Source organism: Ochlerotatus camptorhynchus, unplaced genomic scaffold, assembly GCF_037179485.1.
Source record: "Ochlerotatus camptorhynchus isolate MF236.1 unplaced genomic scaffold, CSIRO-AGI_Acam_v1.1 ptg000011l, whole genome shotgun sequence".
Taxonomy (NCBI): domain Eukaryota; kingdom Metazoa; phylum Arthropoda; class Insecta; order Diptera; family Culicidae; genus Ochlerotatus; species Ochlerotatus camptorhynchus.
The window spans coordinates 1,041,278-1,065,511 of NW_027040503.1; the positions used below are offsets into that span (position 1 = coordinate 1,041,278).

At 40.0% G+C, this 24,234-nt stretch overlaps 3 protein-coding genes across 4 annotated transcripts in view; 1 reads left to right on the forward strand and 2 right to left on the reverse strand.

Moving 5' to 3' along the window:
* The first annotated feature begins 831 nt into the window (after positions 1 to 831).
* On the forward strand, positions 832 to 1,935 carry Osi18 (DUF1676 domain-containing protein Osi18). Its single transcript, XM_065220889.1, has 2 exons — positions 832 to 1,393; positions 1,456 to 1,935. Exons 1-2 carry the CDS (start codon positions 946 to 948, stop codon positions 1,806 to 1,808), a joined length of 801 nt encoding a protein of 266 aa, XP_065076961.1. The 5' UTR covers positions 832 to 945; the 3' UTR covers positions 1,809 to 1,935.
* An 11,813-nt stretch (positions 1,936 to 13,748) lies between these two features.
* LOC135700314 (uncharacterized) lies at positions 13,749 to 14,258 on the reverse strand. Its single transcript, XM_065220793.1, has one exon. The coding sequence runs from the start codon at positions 14,256 to 14,258 to the stop codon at positions 13,749 to 13,751; it is 510 nt and encodes a 169-aa protein (XP_065076865.1).
* A 7,378-nt stretch (positions 14,259 to 21,636) lies between these two features.
* Osi17 (DUF1676 domain-containing protein Osi17) overlaps positions 21,637 to 24,234 on the reverse strand; it is a 136,110-nt gene continuing 133,512 nt past the window's right edge. For both annotated transcript variants that reach the window (XM_065220999.1, XM_065220994.1), the window contains one exon: positions 21,637 to 21,865. In XM_065220999.1, coding sequence (XP_065077071.1) covers positions 21,712 to 21,865 — 154 coding nt within the window. In that variant the 3' untranslated portion in view covers positions 21,637 to 21,711. The remainder of the gene's footprint in view (positions 21,866 to 24,234) is intronic.

A 24,234-nucleotide genomic window follows, 5' to 3' on the forward strand; every position in this document is an offset into this window, starting at 1 on the left:
CAGATGGTTTTCTGAAAGGGTCTGGAGTATAAATTATGCAGGCATAAAGGTAGTTTAAGTGTGGATGAATCTTGAAGATCCAACTTTAAATGATAATCTACATCCCGGAGATTGAAAGAATTGTAATTTCAACATGTTTAATTTAAATTTTTAAATTAATTTGCCTTCAATATATAGTAAACCATATTGATACCTCAATTTAATTACTTTGCCTCTATTAGCTGTTTTGAAATTAATTGTCGAAATTCGACCCCATTTCCATCCTCCAACTATTTTCAGAGTTATGTGACGATTATAAAACCCCTTAATATTTGCTCGTTCACCGAAAAACCAAAACCTCGTATGTCCCTAGTAACTCTCACTTTCGATGCCCATCTCAAACCGCTATCGCTCGAGTCGGAACGTGTGGTCTAGAATGTTAATAGTTTACCTGTGTCCAACAATGCGCGAAGAGCGGTGAAATCCATTTCCAATCGCACATACCTCCATGCGAACCACGTAGCTTCCGCTATGTGGATCTGATTTCCCCGCTTATCAACACTTCAGGCCAACGACGACGACGACGACGCCGATGAGAGTCGCAATATGAGGACAACGTAAAAATTTCAACTCTTCGTAACCATAAATGTCAACGGCAAGTGCTCTTTTCCTTCGTTATTTTTGTTTTGGCATGGAACATAATCGTTGAGGTGGTTGAAAAATGACGCTTCGCTCACACCACCAAAGCCGCCACCCCCAATCCTACGAATATGCCCAATCCTACGATCTGTCGTAATCAAGAGCTCGTGGGTTGGTCCCCCTCGGAGGCGCGATATAAAATCCAATGTAATGAATATCAAACAATTCACATTGATTTGACTAATCGTTCAGAGCACACATCAACTGGACAGTGCAGCGGTGGTGTCTTGGTTTTGTTTTTCCAGTTAGTTAGTTAGTTGGTTTGAGATGCGCTCGTTCGTGGTTTTGATCCTTTCGGCAGCCGTCATGGGGATGGCTGCCGCCCAGCAGACCCGATCAGCGGCCGATGTTGCCGTTGAAATCTACAAGACCTGCTTGGCCGATGTAAACATGAAGTGTGTCAAATCGAAGGCGCTTTCCTGGTTGACCACGGTAGCCGAACAGGACGAGATTAAAATTACCAACGCCTTGACCATTATTCGAACTGGAACTGATGATGAGGAAGCTCCGGAGGTCAAAGATCAGCAACGAAGCAACAAGGTTGTTCACCTGCTGAACAAGATCGATGGCTTCCTCTCGACCCACGCTCTGAAGATGGGAGTTCCGGAGGTCCTGCAATCCGAGGAAGCCCGTGCTTACATCCCCGACTCCCTAATGAGGGGAGGTCTCGCCGAAGAATTGGTGGTTCCACTGGCAGAAGGAAATGTTGCTGAAGGTGAGTGTTATTGATAGTTGTTTGTGATTGTTTTAATGCAAGTGCCCTCTCCTATATCGTAGGCCGTGGCTTTGTGAAGAAAGTCATGATTCCCTTCCTGCTCGGAATCAAGTTCAAAACGACCGTTCTGGTTCCATTGGCTTTGGCTCTGATCGCACTGAAGACCTGGAAGGCCATGACCCTGGGTCTGCTGTCGATGGTCCTGTCCGCCGCGATGGTCATCTTCAAGTTCGCCAAGCCAAAGATCGTCAACTACGAGGTGGTCCACTATCCACCACCGCACAGCCACCACGTGGACCACCACATCGATCATCACCACATTTCGCACCCACACGTTCACTGGGAAGCTCCGGCTGCCTGGAAGAAACGATCACTCGATGCCGCCCAGGAGCAGGCCTACGCTGCTCATCTGTAGGATGAGATGATCCGTTGGAAGAACTTTGTGTGTGTGCATGAGTCAGAAGACGAATCCAAAGCTGTAAATTATTTATTTATGAACGAGCGTTGAACCGGACGAATAAATTATTTATTTTTGTACGAAATCGAGCTCTGGGTGTTTCATTGTGAGATGGGTTTTGGAATAACCTGTAGTGGGGGTGGGGGTTTATTGAGCACCCTAAGGAGATTTATGCTGATTATGGGACAAATAGGTGTTTACTGAAAATCTCTTTAGGCATAATGTTAGTTTAATTTATGATATTTGAACTGAAATCCTAGAAGATTTTTCGTATTCTCAACAATCTAAGCAGCGCACTGTGGTCCAAAACGGCAAAAAGTGGAAATTTTTTCCTAGAGCCTAGCCTTTACATTTAAGCCATATAGTGTCTTCGGAAAAAAAAATGTTTGTATGAATATCTTCCATAGTATAAAACTGTCAAAAATTAGTCATGTCTTGATGTGCAAAAAAAAATATTTTTTCTTTGAGGATATAGGGGAACGATGTCTTCAGCAAAGTTGTAGACAATGTAAAAACAAGCAATTTCACTGAAAACATCAAAGATCGAAATCCTGTATTTTCACAGTTATGGAGCTTATTCTATGAAAGTTCCCTTATATTTAGTATTTCATACTTAAGTTCTTTAAATTTAATTTTTCAAGTATTCAATATTCTAGACAAATATTAAGACAATCAATACACACGTTTTTGCTCAAGATTACGAATCGTTATTCCTTGTAAAGTTATTGCAAATTTTACATTTATTTTTTCCATTATTTCATAAGCTTTTAGGAGAGAATGGGGCAATTGAGAACACAAAACCTACATACTATAACTTTTCAAGGAAATATTGTAGAGACTTACGGTCTTCTACAAAAACATGTGTTTTTACTGTTTTTATAATTTTTTCGAACATTATATACTTTAAATATAGAAGACTAAAACATTATGTTTAAAAAACCTAAAAAGTGTGAAAAATATATGAAAAACCATAAAATAATAAGGTAATTTTTAATTAATACTCAAATTTGGGAAGAGAGGGACAAATGAAACCTTCTCAATTTTATAGTACTTGAGCTAAGCTTTAAGAAAATAAGTTGGTTTTGTGTCCTTGCTTGCTCCATTCTCTCCTAAAAGCTTATGAAATAATGGAAAAATAAAGATAAAATTTGCATTAACTTTACAAGGAATAATTATAACGATTCGTAATCTTAAGCAAAAACGTGTGTATTGATTGTTTTAATAATTGTCTAGAAAATTGTGTACTTGAAAAATTAAATTTAAAGAAGTTAAATATAAAATACTAAATATAAAGGAACTTCCATAGAAAAAAAGCTCCATAACTCTGAAAGTACAGAAATTAGAATTTTGACGACTTGAGTAAAGTTACTTGTTTTTACATTGTCTACAACTTTGGTTGAGACGTCGTTCCCCTAAATTCACAAAAAAAAAAACAAGTTATTTTTTTGCATAGAAAGACATGACTAATCTTGGAAGGTTTTATATTATGGAAAATATTCACACGAACATTTTTTCTTAAGATACTATATGGCTAAAATGTAAAGGCTAGGCTCTAGAATAAAAGTTCCACTTTTTGCCGTTTTGGACCACAGTGCAGCGTCCGCAATTTTATTAGCAATATCTTTGAGTCACACACACATACGACATGTTAGCTCATTTACATTTATCTGCTGCTTGCATCCATTGTAATCGACAGAATTTTCAAAAACTGTTTGAAAACACTTTTACAACGCTCCCAGCTTCTCAGGTAAGAGTGAGTATTGTTAATCAGCTGTTCTATTATTATTGGCAATTCGAAACCAGTCGTATTTTTTAGCATGTATGTTTCATTTGAAGAAAAACCTGGCATAACAGGTTTGCTCAGTCAAAAAATGTGATCAGATTGAAACTGAAAGACTAAGGAATCGTTTGAATACATTAAGCGACGTGTTTTGATGGGTGCCGAAACCATCACTTACCTTAGACTTAACTTAGAAATATTGTATTCTATTTATTTAAATTTATCAAGACTCAAATGCGCCCAAACCATCACTCTTTGGTATAGGGTAACCAACTTGAATTGGACCCCTACATATTTTGGACCCTTTTCATATATTTTCCTCGCTTACTGTCTAGTTTCTTCAAATTCATCTGGGTTGATGTTGTAATTACATTCTTTCAATTACTTGCTATGTCTCAAGATCATTAGTTCACCTCAAATTGCTTACAATTGCTCAATTTATGCAGTTTGAGAAAATGTTATCGAAAAAGTTTCATGTTTCGACGTTTGTCAAGAGGAATCGGCGTTAGTGTACTTGTTTTAAATTTGGTCTAAAATATACAATTCAATGATTTTTTTTATGAAATCAGTTTATCTGACTTTGGAAGATGTATTTCACGTGTTTATAAAGATTTCACCTTAAGATTTTACTTAAAAAGTATTAAATAAAAAGTGTCCAAAAAAGATCGTAAAAAATGTTACCAACTTACTTTGGACACTTATCAAATGAGAATCATCAGAAGAGCGACAAAAAAAATCCGGTTGGTCGATCGTGCTATTATCTCAGATTTCTGATTAAATTGGTAAGTAAATCAATCAAAATTATATGAATTCATTGTTTTTAAATATATTTCTTGTTTATCAGGCAATTCAAAATGGGAAAAACGGCAAAACACGTAGAGTGGTCCACTCTGAGTTTTCCTAGTTCCTAGTTTTCCACAAAAGTTTTCCTATCTCCCAAACGCATTTAACTAAGGGGCTGTTCATAAACTACGTAGACGCTTTAGGGGGGTGGGAGCGCTTGGCAGATGTCTACGGTCCATACAATTTTTTAAATTTTGTGTTTGAGACTGTCTTCTACGGAAGGGGGGTTGAAATCTCTCAAAAACCGTCTACGTAGTTTATGAACAGCCCATACAAAAAATAATATGGACTGCAAGCATAGAGTCAGGTCTCCGTATTAAGATTTACTTCTGAATGATTTTTTTTTTATGGTATAATCAGTTGTTTCCTTATGTTATATTATATTTCCTCCGTTACTCGCGCCAACTTTTGTAACACGTGTACTCACGCGTTGTACTTTGTACAAGAGTGTGAGTTTTCCATTTCCATTTTGCAGCCGAGCTACCAATCGATCTGAAATCAACGAGTATTCCTCAAAAAACTTGCTTTTAACTAAACAAGCTAAATATTTATTACAGTTAACCCCCAAAATATGCAGATAATAGAGAAAATGTAAATGGAAACCGCGTAAATGGTGTCCATACTACGAGGGTTCTGACTTAATTGGTTAAACATGGAATATCTCGAGATCCTGACCAGATAGAAAGTTACTGTCTTTGCCAAAGTAGTTCTAGAGATCATAACCTTTTTGCTGGTGGACAGTAGTTCAAAATTTACTCACTACATAGCGCTAGTATACATGTGAAGTTCTCGCATGTGATATATCTCGAAATCCTGACCAGATAGAAAGTTACTGTCTTCGAAAAAGTTGTTCAGAAGTTCAAAGCCTATGGTTCAGAATTTTTTCACTATATGGTGCTAGTATATACGTGAAATTCTCATATAAAATATCTCGAAATCCTGATCATATAAAAAGTTACTGTCTTCGGCAAAGTTGTTCAGGAAGTCAAGGCCTTTTTGCTTGTGGACTTAAGTTCAGAGTTTTCTCACTTTGCAACGCTAGTATACATGAGGAATTCTCGCATACAAAATATCTCTAGATCCTGACCCGACAGAAAGTTACTGTCTTCGGCAAAGTTGTTCAGGATGTTAGGATCTTTTCGTTGGTGTACAGTAATTCAGAAATTTCCCTTTACGTGGCACTAGTATGCGGGTCATTCAGAGATATTTTATATGCAAGGATTTCACGTGTCTTTCAACGTCACCTAGTGAGAAAATTATGTACTTTCCACCAACGATAGGGTTTGATCTCCTGGACAACTTTGCCGATTACAGTACATTTTTAGCAGGTCTTGAGATATATCATATGCGAGAATTGCACGTATATACTAGTACCATGAAGTGAAATATTCTGAACTACCGTCCACTAGCCAAAATGCCTTGATCCCCTGAACAACTTTGCCCAAGACAGTAACATTCTATCTTGTCATGCTTTCTAGATATTTTATATGAGAGAATTTAACGTGTATACTAGAACTACATAGTGAGAAAATTCTGAAATATTCTACACCAAGCAATAGGCTTTGACCTCCTGAACAACTTTTTCAAAGACAGTAACTTTCTATTTGGTCAGGATCTCGAGATATATCATATGCGAGAAGTGTATATGTATACAAACGCCACGTGGTGAGAAAATTCTGAACTACTGTCTACCAGTCGAAAAGTCTTGACCCCCTGAACAAGTTTGCCCAGTACAGTAACTTTCTAGCTGGTCAAGAACTCGAGCTATTGTATATGCGAGAATTACACATATATACTAGCGCCTCGTAGTGTGAAATTTCTGAACAACTCCACCAACGAAAAGAGCTTGACTTCCTGAACAACTTTGCTGAAGGCATTTACTTTCTATCTGGTCAGGATCTAGAGATATTTTATACACGAGAATTTCACATGTATACTAGCACCACGAAGTGAGATAATTCTGAACTATTGTACACTAAAAAATAGGATTTGACCTCCTGAACAACTTTGCCGAAGACAGTAACTTTCTATCTGGTCAGGATCTCGAGATATTCCATGTTGTAACCAATTAAGTCAATCCCACGTAGTAAAGGGTGATACGGTCAAAATTTGGTCAATATCAACTTGACGTATTTCTTTCAATTTTGCATTTAAAAAACCTGAATACCCCTCATTTTGAAGGTGTGTGTGTGTAGAATGTTGCTCTTATTTTGATTTTGGAATTCACTCTTCAGTTGTCAAAATGCCGTCCAAGCAAGAAGAGCAGCGTATCAAAATTTTGCTCGCGCATCGCGAAAATCCGAGCTACTCGCACGCAAAGTTGGCAAAATCGCTAAAAGTTGCCAAATCAACCGTTACAAATGTAATTAAAGTGTTTGGGGAACGTTTGTCGACAGCCAGGAAGTCTGGATCGGGGGGAAATCGAAAACCGGAAGCCGCTGAGACGACAAAGAGAGTTGCCGGTAGTTTCAAGCGAAACCCTAACCTCTCTCTCCGAGATGCCGCAAATAAGCTGGGTGTATCGTCTACAACCGTGCATCGAGCCAAAAAACGAGCCGGACTATCGACTTACAAGAAGGTAGTGACTCCAAATCGCGATGATAAACAAAATACGACGGCCAAAGCGCGATCCCGGAGGCTGTACACGACGATGCTGACGAAGTTTGACTGCGTGGTAATGGACGACGAAACCTACGTCAAAGCCGACTACAAGCAGCTTCCGGGACAGGAGTTTTATACGGCAAAAGGAAGGGGAAAGGTAGCAGATGTTTTCAAGCACATGAAACTGTCAAAGTTCGCAAAGAAATATCTGGTTTGGCAAGCCATCTGTACCTGTGGCTTGAAAAGCAGCATTTTCATAACTTCCGGGACTGTCAACCAAGAAATTTACGTGAAAGAGTGTTTGAATAAACGTCTGCTGCCTTTCCTGAAGAAACACGGTTGTTCCGTACTGTTTTGGCCGGATTTGGCATCTTGCCATTACGGTAAAAAGGCCATGGAGTGGTACGCCGCCAACAACGTGCAGGTGGTTCCCAAAGACAAGAACCCTCCCAACACGCCAGAGCTCCGCCCAATTGAGAAATACTGGGCTATTGTCAAGCGGAACCTAAAGAAGACCAAAAAATTAAAGGGTTGTGTCCTAGACACGACCGCAGTATGACGTAGAACCACACAAAATTGATGTTTTTCGTGCATTTTTGACTATTATACTTTATCTTAAAATTTTCAAGTATTTAATTGTTTCGGTTATGGTTAACTCAAAACAATTTACACATTTTTCTTGACAAATATCCATGTGAAATTCCAAATGATTTTTATTTAACCACACATAAACAGAATCCACTCAGAAGTACGCATGAAATTTATACGCAAATTAATAGTATGTGTGGTCACGCATGGTTTTTATATGTACCGTAAAACGGGGTATCTTTGATAATACGGGTAACTTAGATAATATAATTTAGAGATTAAATTTACTCGCTACGCTTTTTCCAAATTAGAAACATTGGTTCCATCCCTAATAAACGGGTACCATACTCTAACGATATCATAGATGGTACGACTATCCCACATAAAGTTGGGATGATATCCCGAATTGGTGGTTAGGCGCTTCTTATGGTTATTGTTTATGCGGGATATTATAGCTTAGGGTATTTCCGTTGATATCATATATAGTTTTTATATAGTATGTCATACATATTTTATAAACATATTAAAAAACAATTTTCGTGTTCTTCGCCTGTTTGAAAAACCACTCTAACCATCACTTATGAAATGTATTTCAAATATAGCCATCACAAATTCAATGTTGTATTCTTATTGCTTATGATGTTTTCTGATTATATACTCATTCAAAGTTTCATATTTAAAGAACTAAATTGTTTGAGTTTCAGCCATTTTTTTCTACATTCATCGAGCATTATCAAAGTAACCCCAAATCAAAAAAACTGAAATTTGGTCACAAAGCTAAAAAAAAATAGTGCGAATGCTTTAAGTTCCGTTAAACATATTACTAAGGAATTGACTCTCGGATCCTCAGTACTTGTTTTAAAAATATAAAATTTGAAAAACATTCATTGGTGTAAAAATTATTTGGAATATACTTTAAACAACTATCAATGTTACCCCGTTTTACGGTACATATATTAAGTATGTGGCCGACACATACACACTTAGACATTATCGCCGACTTCGGTAATTTTTACCGAAATCTGAACTTTTCCGGTAAAATTTATGCAATTCAATTCAATTGCTTTTTGCTATTTTTTGTTAGGAGAAGTTGTTGAGGGGGGGGGGGGAGATTGTTGTGAAGGGGGGAGGGGGAGAGGTTGTTGTGAAAGGGGGAGGGTGTTTACATAAATTACACCGTGATCCACCTTTAGCCGCTGATTTGGACCAAGTGCCACGCCGTCCGAAGCGACAATGAGCAAAAGCATGACAGCAGCGCTGTTTTATATCTTTTCCGGTTCAGAACCTCATAGGATTTCCCGCAGTTTTTTATGAATGGGCGGAGCAGAATGTTTCTTTTGTGCAGAATATTTTTTTTTTTTTTAATTCTTTATTTAAGAGATTTTTAGCCTTAGGCTAGTTCATCTCTAATTGTGCAGAATATGTAAAAAAGGATGGACTTTGGATGTTAATATAATTGCATATATAGAGGTACCAGATATGTTTCACAGTCAGTTGATGGTAATGCATCGAGTGTATGTCTCCTATTAAGCAACATTTTTTTTGATAATGTTGGCTCTGCAAGTAAAAAATAAATTGTTCATATATTATTAGGGTTTGCTTAAAATTTATTTCCCGAAAAAAAAAGATCGTCATAGTCCATGTCTTTCTCGGGTTATTGTTAAGGGGGTTGGGAGGGGATTGTTAAGTGGGACGGGGTTTTACATGCACGTTTTTTCAAGTCTCATTCCTTTACATGCACGTTTTTCCAAGTCTCATTCCTCATTGTGGTGGACACGCCGTGATCCACCTTTAGACGCTGACCTAGTCCTGCTTGATGCAGGACCTAGTGCCACGCCGTCCGAAGCGGTAATGAGCAGAGGCATGAGAGCACCGCTGATTTATATCTTTTCAGGTTCAAGCAGAATGATGTGCAGCCAAGTGGTATTCGTTTATGATGACTGGGTTTGGGAAAAAGGCTTATTTCATGAAATCAGTGATAAAATTATCATTTGTACATTTTCAAAAGTTTAATTACAGAAAAATTGGAAAAATATTTATTTCAACAGGTTCGTAATGTTATATCCTATCGATTGGCGTATTTGGATTTTAATTTCATCTATAAATGACAAAGTTACAAGCGTTCAAAACCTAACACTCCTTCACCACACATATTTTTTGATTTGCACCCCAGTATAGTCGACAAAGACGTAGTTCTACGTCAAAAACTGCTAAGGGCGAGCAGCAGTTCAAGGCAAACTGGCTTTCTGCGGCGAAGAAGGTGGACAAGGTGGCTGTACAAAATCTGATGGCAGGGGTCAAGCGTAAGGCCTGGCAATTCGGATTTGGAAAAGCGGAAGCCTAACTGAATATTTTTCCTGAATTTTATACTAATTGAACTTGAAAAAGAAATTTAATTTGATTTTTTTAAAAAACGATTTCACCGATTTACACGCGTTTTCCCTTGACCAAATTTTGACCGTATCACCCTTTATGGACACCGTTTACGCGGTTTCCATTTACATTTTGTCTATTATCCGCATTTTGGGGGTTAATTGTAATCAAAGTTTAGCTTTTTTAGTTCAAAACAAGTTTTTTGAAGAATACAAGTTGGTTTCAGATCGATTGGCAGCAACAAAATGGCAATGGAAAACTCATATGTGTTGTACAAAGTACAACAGCGCGAGTAACGGGGGGTTAACTTTTATGCATACCGTAAAACGGGGTGTAATTGATCAGCGGGGCAAAATTGATCGCTGAAATTTCTCGTGATATTTTTTCATGTGTAACATGTTTTTCGTTACTAAGCGTACGAATGTATCTTTGTATACATTGTAAAAATATTATGCATAAGTACAATATTGGGTATACTCAGCGATCAAATTCACCCCGCTGATCAATTTCACCCCGTTTTACGGCACCTTCTTTAAAAAATTTCCCACCTAGACGGACCTAACAAATGCGAGATAGGAAGAAGTGACCGTCGTAATTAATTTTAGGCTCATAGGTTGAAAGAACTTCAGCATGTCCAAAATATATTCGTTCCCATTCAGTGTGTCCAAAATATATTATGGACACTGTCCAAAATCAAGTGGAAGGGTCCAAAATATGTGAATATCATGATGTGAAAAGAATTATTTTTCGAGTATATATCAATAAATAAAACATCTAGTGACATTTTACATCCAAGATGAGTAGCTTTCGAACACAACCGCATGTAAATTGCATAATAATAATAAACAAATAATATTATTTTGACATAAACGTGATCTCACTTCCTCTAGGGGTCCAAAATCAGTTGGTTACCCTATGGTGTCGTAAGGAAATTTTTTTTTCGTATTTTTTGGCCAATATTTTAATGTTAGTGAAATTAGGGTGGTCCATAAAAGTGGTGAATTGAAAATACAAGCTTTTTTTAATATTTGAGATAGACCAATGCAGTGTCCAAAAAGTTGTAGAACAGTCATTTTGAATCAATTTTGCTGAAAACATCACATTTCTTATGGTTCATTAGTTATGATTATTTTAAACAAGCAGGTAAGGGTGGCCCTAAAAAAATCGGCTTTCTTTAAATATAATTTTATACGTTCATTTCTCGTAGAAACTTTGTTGTAAATACTTTCAGAACTTTTTATGACGCATATTTTTGTTGAAGCATCTAAGTTTTTTTTATCTTTATTAAAGAGACTTTAGGCCCTGGGTTGATTCGTACAACTAAGTTGATATTTCGTTTATTTGAAAAGTTTTGGCTAGTTTTTGGTAAAAAAAATGATTTTTATTAAATAACATAAAATACTTTAAACAAAAAACGTTCTCTGACCTGCTTGTTTAAAAACATCAAATCTCAAGGATCATAAGAGATATAAATTTGATGTCTTTAACAAAAATGCTCTGAATTGATTATTCTACAACTTTTTAGAACGTTGGCCTATCTCAAATAATAAAAAAATGTATATTCAATTCACAAATTTTGTCAACCACCCTAATTTCACTGATATAAAAAGATCGGCCACAATATATGAAGCAACTTTCCCAAAGACACTAAATACCTAAAACTGCCGGTTTTGGGCCCAAACATTTTTGTCTTCCTAAATACGGCTTTGGGACTTGTGCAGTGGATGGCCTTCCGAAAGATCCGAAACATCCGTAAAAGTCACTTCGGTGGCAGAAACCCTAAGTAACAATTTTTGTTCTATGAGGGTTCTGCAGACCATGATTTATACTTGTAGAGTGCTTTAAAACCTCTACAAAACTAGCAATGTTCCTTGGGGCGTCATCTACCAACATTTTGCTTGAAGTCAAAATTGTTGGTCCTTTGGCTCAATTATCTGCCAATCTAAGACAGCTGATGCAAACATTTATGAACTATGCTCCGTCTACATAGATGTTTGATTTGTTGAGCGGCAAAATAATCGTGATAAATGTTCGACAAGCGCGTACATGTAGGAATTTTTTTTTCTTTGATTTGTTTTGCAATGCCTCCGAAAATCCCGGCGGCGCCGACTGGGATTGAACCCATGCCTTCTGGGATGAGAGGCAATAACGCTTACCACTACACCATCGACGCCACTAAGAATTAAATATTTATTATATTAATTTATAAAGTAAGCAAGCGAATCATAAAAAATTCAAGTTTCATTAATGATTATTCAAATAAGATTTTTTAAAGCATAAAGGGCGAACACGAACTTATTGCGACACCGAAAATGTCATGCCAATTTTCTTATAATGTTTAGAATCAAACCAAAATTTTAGGGTAGTTTTATACATATATTTACTTCAAAAATCAAAAAAAAAGTTAATCGATGGAGCCTTGCGTGTAAAATTGAACGCATTTTCGCTTGATGCCCTCCATCAAAGTCTTTACAGTGTCATCCGGTACCAGTTTCTCAGTTTTTTTTTTTTCCATTTTCTTAACATGTCCTTCTCGTCTTTGACTGTCTTCTTGCTCTTCCGAAGTTCCCGCTTCATTATTGCCCAGTACTGCTCCACCGGGTGCAGCTCCGGACAGTTTGGCGGATTCATGTCCTTTGGAACAAAATGGACAGAATTGGCCTCATACCACTCCAGGACACTTTTAGAATAGTGGCATGATGCCAAATCTGGCCAAAATAGCGGAGCTTCGTCGTGCTGCTGCAAGAACGGCAAAAGGCGCTTCTCGAGGCACTCAGATTTGTAGATCTCGCCATTTACTGTGCCCTTTGTCACGAAAGGCTCACTCCTCAGTCCGCAAGAGCAGATGGCCTGCCAAATGAGATATTTGGAGGCAAACTTCGACATTTTCTTCTTCTTAAATTTGTCGTCCACATCGAACTTGCTCTTGCCGGTGAAAAACTCCAACCCCGGAATTTGCTTAAAATCGGCTTTTATATACGTTTCGTCGTCCATCACACAGCAGCCATATTTTGTCAGCATCTTCTCGTAGAGCTTCCGTGCCCGAGTTTTAGCCGTCGATTGTTGCCGCTCATCGCGGTTTGGGAAGTTCTGTACCTTGTATGTATGTAGTCCAGCTATCTTCTTTGCATTCTGGACGTAGCTCTGCAACATGCCGATCTTTTTAGCCAAATCACGGCTTGAGACGTTGGGATTTGCTTTAATCATCCGCTTCACCTTTCCCTCCGTCTTTTTGTTCTCCGGTCCCGGTTTTCTTCCAGCTCCTTTGCCGTGGTCCAACGTCAACCGCTCCTGGAACCGCTTCAACACTCTGGAGACGGTTGAATGGTGAATGTTCAACATTTTTCCCAACTGCCGGTGCGACAGGTCAGGAAATTCCAGGTGTTTGGAAAGAATTTGTTCTCTCAACTCGCGTTGGTTCACCTCCATTTTCGTTGAATCGAAAAACACGACTTCGAGTTTGACAGCATGTACACAATACACATCAATGAGAAAGTGTGCAAAATTTGGTTGATTTTTACCCAATGGTAAAAAAGTTATGCCCTGTTGAATGTGTCGCAATAATTTCGTGTTCGCCCTTTACGACACGTCAATGCACATATAAACATAGCCTTAAAACTGTAGGCTACAGTGCTGACACCACCAATGGTGGTGGCTTCAGCAACCATCCTTCTTGGCAAAGGATTGGTAAACGTGGTTTTAGGGGAGCGCACTTACCGTGCTGGATTCTTCAGTTGTAGGCAGCCTTGTTGTAATCGAACGACGACGGGTGCAATATTGGGAGAGCCTTTGGGGTTTAGCCTTTGGCTTTCGGGAAGTTCCTCGTTCCAAGGAATGTATATCGCCAACAACCTTTGGATGAACATCTTCGCATTCATAACCACGGATCCGTCTAATCCGAGTGGGTCGAATAACTGCGCCATCTCGAAGGCCACTATCCGCTTTGTGACCTTCTCCAGTGGCGGTAGGGCTGGAATCTTGAAACCGAACTCATCCGTGATGTGCGACCACAGAAGATCCAATGTTTTTACGGTTCCAGAACCATCGATTTCTGTTTCTGGCGAGAACTCCTTCAAATCATCCGGCACGTGTGCCAGAACCCTTGTATCGTTGGTGCTCCATTTTCTCAAATTTAATCCAGCCAGCTTCAGGAGCTCCGCTGGCTGCTTACTCACTTCGAAGACGACCTCCAAATCGTCCTCGCCAGACAGTGCATCGTCCATGTAGAAACCGTTGAGGATTACCTTCGTACCAAGAGGCCAAGAGGGTATCGGTGACTCTCGTCCTCCACCAGTTGGTTCAGCACACGGGCTGCGAGATACGGTGCACAAAAAGTGCCGTCTGTAACTGTAGTAAGATGGTACCGCTGTAGTTGTTGAAACCCACTTAAGCGCCAAAGAACTTGCAGGAATTTGCGGTCCAATGGATGGATTTTTGGCGGAACATCTTCTCCGCATCTGCCTTGAAAACGTACCGAGGTATCCACCAGTTGAGAACGATTGCGAGCAGACGAGGTTGAACAATTGGGTCGACGAGCAAAACATCATTCAGCGACAACCTGGAACTCCCCTTGCAGGTAGCATCAAATACCACGCGGGTCTTCGTGGTAAGGCCTGTACTCGAAAAAAAAATGCACCAGACTAAAGTGTTCGCCAAAAATTTATTTTAAGTTGGATTTTCTTGAAACTTTCAGGGAATGAACTTATACATATGGATTATGTTTTGGCATAATTAATTTCTTCAGTTTCCGTTCCATCGCTGAAATCCCGCACCTCTCATTACATTTTGTGCAATGGTGGAGCCGACCTTTTTGGTCACTTTCATCTTTCTTCAACTCCAGCTCGTTCTTAAACACCTTGGACGATTTTCGAACTTTGGCCTTCATTATGGCCCAAAATCTTTCTACCGGGCGAATCTCTGGTGAATTTGGGGGGTTGGCGGTTTTTGGTACAAAAACAACGTTATTGTCTCTGTACCAATCCAACGTCGATCGCGCGTAATGGCCAAAATAATGTCTCGCCTTCGTGGTACCGCAGGAAGGGCAACAGACGCTTCTGGAGGCACTCGGTGCGGTAAATTTCGCTGTTGATGGTACCATTGTGATGTACGGTTTACCGCATTGACATATGGCCTGCCAGATCAAGTATTTTTTGGCGAATTTGTCCACTTTCTTCTTCCTTATGTCTTTCGGAACATCAAACCGTGATTTGGCAACGTAGAACTCCAACCCCGGTATCTGATTTGCGTCTGCCTTGATGTAGATTTCGCCATCCATAACCACACACATCGGTTTCGTTAACCACTCTCGATACAGCTTCCTTGCGCGGGATTTGTCCGCCGTGTTTTGTTGATCACGCCGGTTCGGTGCCTTCCGGACCTTGAATACACGAAGCCCAGCTCGTTTCATGGTTTACTGAACGAACCAGGCGGAACACTTTGCCTTCAGAGCCACGTCGCGAATAGAAAGGTTCGGATTACGCTTGAAATAATCCAACACCTTCCGGGCCTTCACAGGGTAAGCTGTCTTCGATTTTCTTCCACTTCCAGCCCACCGCTCGGTCGTCTGGGACTCCTTAAATGATTTTACCATCCGAGACACAGTTGTATGGGTGATTCCCAGTTGTCTTCCGATCCATCTCATGGTCGCGGTTGGATTTTCCATGACGGCGCGCAAAATTCTCCGGCGATTTTTTTCTTGTTCAGATGACATCTCAATAACCACTGAACCGATTGTTATGAAATTTTGCACATGTAAATAGTTCACTCCAAACTAGTTATACGCAGATTTTCATCAATTTTTACCCATGGATAAAAAAGTTACACACGGATAACAATGTTGCATTTTTTTTCGAGTACAAGCCTTAGAACTGTCTGGGCGGAAAATGGCATGATGTGGCAGGACAAACTGGGGATTTTCAACGGGAGGACTCAACTCCTAGTGTCTTGTACTCCTCCATAAACTTAACGTACTCGTTCTTGAAGTCACTGTTCACCGCAAACTTCCGCTCGATCGCCAGAAATCTACGTTGCGCCACCGCAAACGAATCTCCCAACATAACAAGCATTTCTTCCCGTAGAGGAAGCCGAACCATGTAGCGACCATCACTCGTCCTGGTCACCGCCCTTCGGAAGTGTTCTTCACACGCTTCTTCCAAGGGTGTCATCGCCTTATGGTCGTCGAAGTTCTCGACCTCCCAAAAGCGCTGTAACTAACTGTCGAGACTTGCAGTTGCATTCACGATGCAGATTGATGAAGCATTCGATGGTTCGGATAATTTTCCAGCAACGACGTACCCGAAGACGGTCTTTTGGAGTATCGGGTAACCGGCCGATAAGATATGCGTTTCCATTAATGAGTAAAACAGATCTCCCCCGATCAGGATGTCGACCCCAGAGCTGATGTTAAACCTGGGCTCTGCGAGAGGAATGTTATCTGGGAGGTTCCAACTAGCGATATCGATGTGCTTGCTAGGAAGTGTGACCGTGATTTGTGGTATGGCAAGGCATTCGAGTAGGTAATCAAATCTTCCGAAGCGAGATGAGATTTTGATGACTACCTTCGAGCGAATTTGAACGATGCCTTGACAAATTCCACTGACATCGAAGCTTATCCGGTCACTTTTCAGTTCCAGCTTCCGTGCCAGAGCTTCCGATATGAAGTTGGCTTGAGAGCAGCTGTCCAGAACTCCTCGAGCGCGATGGTAATTTCCACTTACGTTCTTCATTTTCATCACCACTGTTTACAGAAAAACTTCATCACTGTGCGCCTTCACGGAACCTTTTTGCGGGGCAACGTAGGAAGCCACAGCAGAAGCGCCCAAATCGAGGATACTGCAGATCGATCGCGACGGGGACGAACTAACCGGCGACGGGGAGGGAGCTACGACAACCGAATACGAATACGTGTTTACCGAACCGGGTTCGACATGCGAAGGTGAAGCATACGATTGCGTTTCGATTGCGGACGAATTCAACTGGTCTTGCTCGGAAGGAAACACCTCACTGGATACCGTAGAGCATGCCAATGCTGTTTGACCGGCGGATTTCACAGCTACGGTTGGCGACGACCAATGCAGAAGAGTGTGGTGCTTCTTCGAGCAATTCCTGCAGCTACCACTGCTACAGTTTTTCGCCAGATGTGATCCCTTCAGGCAATTGATGCACAATCCATGCTTCTTCACCAGCTCAAAGCGTTGCTTCGCCTCCATTCCGATTAACTGATCGCATTTGAAGAGTGGGTGTGCTTGCTTGCAAAGAGAAAATTTGCTTGTTTTCTCTGTTGCAATGTGAGTGGAAATCGGTTTGGGTTTTGTAGGCCTTGATTCGAAAGGTCTTCAACAGCAGCTTGACAGACTGCAGTACTCGCGACGTTTTCCACACAAAATCTACCAATTTTTGGTAGGTAGGACGTTCTTCTCCCTCACATGAGTTTTCCCACTCTTTGTGCGTGCTAGAATCGAGCACCGTGTTCCACAGATTAGCCGGGTTGTCCAGTTTTTCTAAAATGCCCACATGATGATCAAATTTGCCACATTCGCACGCGATTTTACTCTCGCAGGGAGACTCAATGAATGAGATTTGAGAGTGATTTTCCGAACACTGCTGACTCCACACCCGGATGAACCACATCCAAATTAAAAATTCACCAATACCAACAAGCATTGAAAATAAGCAAAATGGAAAGTATTGAAATTTTGACCAGATTCGTAAATACAATATTATTGTATAATTATAATAATTCTAGTACTGGAATGACAACTTCAGTTATAAGATTCCAAGTTCAGGGAAGGTCTGCCGAAGGACAGGGAAGTCCTATTGAAGTTCAGGGAAGTCTTGCCGTAGTTCAAGGAAGGCCTGGCGAACTTCAGGGAAGTCCTGACGAAGTTCAAGGAGTCCTGCCGAATGTTCTGCCGAATTTCAGGGAAGTTCTGCCAAAGTTCAGGGAAGTCCTGCCGAAGTTCAGGAAAGTCCTTCCAAAGTTCAGGGAAGGCCTACTGAAGTTCAGGGAAGTCCTGCCGAAGTTCAGGGAAGTATTGTCGAAGTTCAGGAACTTGCTGCTGAAGTTCAGGAAAGTCCTTCCAAAGTTCAGGGAAGGCCTACTGAAGTTCAGGGAAATCCTGCTGAAGTTCAGGGAAGTATTGCCGAAGTTCAGGAGCTTGCTGCTGAAGTTCAGGGAAGTCCTGCTGAAGATCAGATAAGTGCTGCTGAAGCTCAGGGAAGTCCTTCCAATGTTCAGGGAAGACCTGCCCTTTCAATTTTTGGAAATCATTGAAGTTCTTCTGCCGAAGCTGTCGAAGTTCAGGAAAATTCTGCCGAAGTTCAGGGAAGTCCTTCTAAAGTTCAGGGAAGGCCTACTGAAGTTCAGAGAAGTCTTGCTGAAGTTCAGAGAAGTCTTGCTGAAGTTCAGGGAAGTCCTGGTGAAGTTCAGGGAAGTTCTGCTGAAGTTCAGGGAAGTTCTGCTGAAGTTCAGGGAAGTTTTGCCGAACTTCAGCGAAGTCCTGCCAATGTTCAGGAAAGGCCTGCCATTTCAATTTTTAGAAATCAGGGAAGTCCTACTGAAGTTCAGGGAAGTTCTGCCAAAGTTCTGTCGATGTTCAGCGAAGTTCTGCCGAAGTTCAGGGAAGTCCTGCCGAACTTCAGGAAAGTCCTACCAATGTTCAGGGAAGGCTTGCCAAGCTTAGGGAAGTCCTGCCATAGTTCAGGGAAGTCATGCAGAACTTCAGGTAAGTCCTTCTGAAGTTCAGGGAAGTCCTGCCGTAGTTCAGGGAAGCCCTGTTGAAGTTCAGGGAAGTCCTGCCGAAGTTCAGGGGAGTCCTACCGAATTCAGAGAAATTCTGCTGAAGTTCAGGGAAGTCCTGCCGTAGTTCAATGAAGGCCTGCTGAAGTTCAGAAAGCTCCTGCTGAAGTTCAGGGAACTCCTACCGAAATTCAGAGAAGTTCTGCCGAAGATCAGGGTAGTCCTTCCGTTTCAATTAATGGAAATCAGGGAAGTCCTGATGAAGTTCAGCGAACTCCCTCTGAAGTTCAGGGAAGGCCTGCCGAACCTCAGGTAAGCCCTGATGAAGTTTAGGGAAGTCCTGCCGAAAATTCTGCCAAATTTCAGGAAAGTCCTTCCGAAGTTCAGGGAAGTCCTGCCGAAGTTCAGGAAAGTCCTTTCGAAGTTCAGGAAGGCCTGCCGAAGTTTAGGGAACTCCTGCCGAAGTTTAGGGAGGGCCTACCGAACTTCAAGGAAAGATTGCAGAAGTTCAGGGAAGCCCTGCCGAACTTCAGGGTTCACTTTCACCTTAAGACCCTATTTTCTCGAGGTTCTAGAGGCCAAAGTCTCTAAATAATGTTGAAAGTCAAAGTTCGAGTCGTAAAATACATAATTTCAAATTACTCGAACGATGTGATCCATTTCAAGGGCATCTTTAGAATAATTTCTACATTATTCTTAGGAGAATTTCTAGTGAATTTACTGAAGAATTGCAAACAGAACTTCAAAATAATTATGAGAATTTTTTCCTAATAGTTAGCAGGTGAACTACATGAGGACTTTAAGGGGAATTTAAGCGAGTTTTAATATGAATTACTGAATGAAGCTTCTTTGAACTCCTGGAATAATCTTAATTTTTTTAGGATAATCTTAAAATGAATATCATGCTTTTTTTGGAATATTCTGTTGATGACTTTTAAACTTTTGTATGTTAAATTAAGGGACTCCCTAATAGAAGCTTAAATTTATTTAAAAAGAATTTTGAAAAGAACACTGTGAAAGGGAATGATTTCAAAGGAAATTCTTAAGAATATTCCAATAAAATATTTTTAAAAGTTCTGAGGGAATTTTCAAGTTCTGGCAATCGTTAAGTAATAACCGCATTTTTTTACCTATAAAAAAAGTCCTGAAACTTTCCAGTATGTGCAGCAACATTTTTGGAATTGTGTCTGCTGGTGAATCAAATATTGTTATACTTATAATAAAACAATTCTTATTTGACTACCTATTTTCAAATTGTTGTTTCTTGCAACGCAATAAATCGAAATCTGACATCTATTTAATTATTTTAAATTTTCAAGAACATTTTATAATTTTGTGATTAAACCACTTTGATTTTTTTTTTTTTTCGCGGCCCTAGTCCCATCTTTGCTGTGACATATGTCACAAATTGTCACGTTAATTTGATCCCTTTCCCCCATAAATGTGTAACGTAATTTATGGATTGCCCCACTGATCTTAAATCCAAAAGAAGCAGTCATTGGGAATCCATTTTTCCTGCCTTCATCAAATGGCGTTTGGACGGAATTGAAGCTCGTAGGACGAATTTGTTATCAAGAAGCAGTGTTATTTTTTTTAATAAAATATAAATATTTTGGGATTGTCAAATCAAATGGTACATCTGGAAATGGAAATAAACAAAGATGTCATATTTAGTAGAAAAAATATTTTATTTTTTGTTCAAATCCGTTCTTACATAAAATGTAAAGCGCGTGTTGTGCTTAGTGGGATGGAAATTAGAGAAAAAAAAAACTCTAGCTCACATTTACGATCTGATATTCATGACAGGACTTCTGGCATTGTGAATTTGCCGTAATTTCATCCCTAGCTCTTATGAAACATGCTTCATCCTTCTTCATTCTTAGCTCTTATGAAACATGGACTGTGACACTAAACTTGCTTTAGAATCGAGCAAATATAAACGATCTACAAGCTCCACATTGTTAGACCTTTTTCTTTTACATCGAGCTAATTCATATTTGAATACAAAGAGTTGCTTATGAAACTATTCTGACGATAAAGAGAGAATCTTCACAAATCTCCAAATTATACTAACTAGGAAAAGATCCGGATCACCTATTTGAATTAACTGGGTTTGAGCCGAACACGTGAGTGGTCCGTTTTGCCATCTCTTCTCACTAGGGGTAGGAGTGTGAGTGAAGAAATTTAGTTGTTGTTTGTTTCCATTTATTAGTTCCTATTTTTACAGTACAACAGTAAATAAATAAGCATAGAATAAATTAAATAAATAAATAAATTACTAACAACTACACAGCGCCTGTATCGTTCAACGACGCAATTAAATTAATAAGCTATGATAACCTGAAATGATTCGGTGCATTGATCCACGAACCTTGCAATTTTCAATTATTTAAGTTGATGGTCCTTCAAAAGTTGACCCCTAGGATAGCTACTAATAGAGTGCTGGTTGATAGACCTACGTACTTCTCATCGTCTGAAACCTCCTATCAATTGTTACTAAATTCCACTTCCATCACCTGAATACCCTCGTTTATTTTCTAGAACTATAACAGTTTGACTAATTAGACATATCTTCTACTGGAAAATAACTTATTAAACTCCTATTACGTGATTCCACACAATTCCTCTGGCTGCTCTATTTATTTACAGGGGTTATTAGGATAGGCTCATTTATTAATAGTTCAACTATGGCCAGTTGTAAGCCACGAGTCTTTTTCGGAATCTGGGATTCACAAACTGTAGTGCTGAACACTAATTCAATCTCACACACCTATAGTTGTTTTGTCATTTTTCATGCTGCACTGTTTTGCACTGAGGTATTCCGCATTGGATTAACTATCTCATCTTCGTATTTCTATTTTTTGTATTGAGCAACTTGTTATTTTGTTGATGTTTTTGATTCCGGTCTATTGTTGTATTGTTTGTTGTGTCTATTGTGTTTACTTCTTCTTCTTGTCAATGTTGATTGTACAGAGCGAGTAAGTTTGACGGCAGTCCCGCTGGTCTTGGCCATCGCGGGCCGCCTGCACGTACCGGTAGAATCGAATCACGGCTGCGTTCGTCGAGGTGGGTTTCTGCAGCTCCGTCGCGTCCCTGGGGGGTGGTGAGAAATAAAATGGGAAAATGAGAGATGCGTTAGAGAGTCTTGATTATATGGACGGGAAGCGTTAGTACGGTGGGTTGCCTATCGGTAGGCGCGTTGTTTCGTGTCGGAGCAATGGAAGTGTGGATCAAGCGAACAAATCACGCTTCATTGCGCCCTTTTGCGGATCGCCGCATTTGGTTTGATTGAGTTTCATTAGAGAAACGAAATGGGATTTCATCCATCACCACTAACGATGCTCAGGTAGGTAATGAAAGTGGGTGTCGAAGTGATACCAGCTTGCGAACAATTGAAACGGTTCGTCGCTTGAGCATCGGTGAAGCGTAGAAGTCCAAGGAAATATACCATTGTTAAACAATGTAATGGTTTGATTTCGAGTTTCCGGGTTGAATTGATGTGATTTTTCTAGGGGATGTTCATCTGAATTGAACATAATTTGATTCATGACGTCACTATAAATCAGAATGTTGAGTAATAACTGCAAGTATGTTGTTGTTGTTATTGTTGATGCATAGAGTTTGTTGCTGTCATTGAAGGGACAGCTAGTTCTGCTTATAATTTCCACTTGTATCTAAATGCAAGTGCTGGTAGATGTGATGTGCTTTAATCGCTGTTCATTAAACCTTAAGGAAAGATTCAAACATTGAAATCCGAATGGCTTTAACTTGCAAATACATAGGGATCATCGATAAATGACGTAACACATGTTTCACCAATTTTTAACCCCTCTCCTGCCCCCTCGCTGCATATTTTGCTAGACTTAATACATGACCGGTCACAAATTCTGAAACTACCTGGGTTTCATTCCATCCCGGGCGGTCATAGCGAAAGCTTAGTAAGCGAAGCCGTGCGGCGGTAAGTTGGCCCTCTTTTCTCTGAGGGGCGAATCTCCCGGGAAAGCACGACTACGGTCGATGCTCAGCTCTCGACGTATTAAATCGGAAGCCTTCCGTCCAGCCGCCACTCTCTCCGCAACTCTAGTTCGGTCATACTGCGCACGGGTCACCTTCATCGCTGCTCGCCATACTGCAGCTCATGTGCGGCACCATCACGCCTCGCCGCCATCGCCACGCTAACTGGAAGGTCGCCTTCCGTCGCCATCATCGAGTCGTCGAGTCCCCACCGTCAGCCATCATCGAGTCGTCGTTCTTCGCGTCGAAAAACCTGCGCAGGTATGTTGGAGCATGTTTTTATTCATATCCATGATTTGCTCTTTTTCCGTACACTCATCCAGAAGTCCAACCCGAATAAACGAACTCAATAATAGTGTTTAATGAAAATTGAAGATTTGTGTTTAATGCTTTAGAATGTTTATTCCCTGGAAAAAAAGACACTCGCTACGTTCAGTTTTTCCTTCGATTACCGCTCAGTTGAGTAAGAATTCCTTCTTTCTCTTTCCGTTTCGTTCATGTTCTGGGTAAGTTAGAGTAATTCTTTCGTTCCGATAATACCTGTGGTTCTACGGGACTTGGCGTTTTACTTTTGATATTAAAGCTAGTTGTGCCATTAGTAATCCGGTTTCCGATTCAAGAGGTTCTCTGAGATAAGGTCTCATAAATCGGGCAAAATTCGAACATGACCAGTGGTCTCTCCTAATCGAGAGTGGCGCTTAAGCCACTGAGTTCTACGAAAACCTCAACGAAAATTCGTGAACGGTTGCATTGGCGCCCAACGTTAAAATTTATTTTAAAACAGTTCGGGTTTGGAGTGGTCGCATTGGCGACCAACCGTAAAAGTTTTGAGTTCGTTACATAAGCACCAAACGTTTAAATAAGTTTTAAAGTACTTTCGATCAGTTGAGTCAAGTTTTTTTTTATTCAGTTGAATCTTTAGTTAAGTGTTGAATTTGAATTTTGAAGTTTTGTTTTCTCTTTTCATTTTATCATAGATTAAATTGCAGGTTAGGCTTGGATTTTCATTGGATTCGTATAAATTAAGGGAGCATAAGTTTAAAAGGTGAATTTCAGTTTGAATTTTTTGATAGGTTAAGTTCGAGTAAATTTATTTTGGATTTTTTAATTTACATTTAAGGTTGAAGTTTTTTTTTAAGTGAATCGGAATTTGTAAGTTTTATTGCTCGCCTAATATTAATAATTTTTTGAGCTCAAAAATGAGTTCGTATTATATTCTACCAGCTGTGGAGCACCTTTTAGAAGATGAGGTAGATTTTGAATTGAGACTGCGAAAGCAATGGTTATCCAAGAGAGAGTTTAGAGGATAAAAAACGGTTGTTAAGGAGATTGTTTAAGGATGACAGAAAATCGAAAGTTCCCTACCCGTCGATCGTGAACATTAAGGAGGAGAATTTGCTGATTGCGAAGAAAGTCTGGCTGGCGAGTTAGAAGAGAGTTTGAGTAAA

What these genes read in the sequence shown, in the direction of transcription:
- Osi18 (XM_065220889.1), top strand. Translation starts at nt 946, where the DNA reads ATGCGCTCGTTCGTGGTTTTGATCCTTTCGGCAGCCGTCATGGGGATG. An exon ending in AGAAGGAAATGTTGCTGAAG is followed by an intron (nt 1,394 to 1,455) that starts GTGAGTGTTATT and finishes CCTATATCGTAG; the next exon opens with GCCGTGGCTTTGTGAAGAAA.
- LOC135700314 (XM_065220793.1), bottom strand. Translation starts at nt 14,258, where the DNA reads ATGGACGATGCACTGTCTGGCGAGGACGATTTGGAGGTCGTCTTCGAA.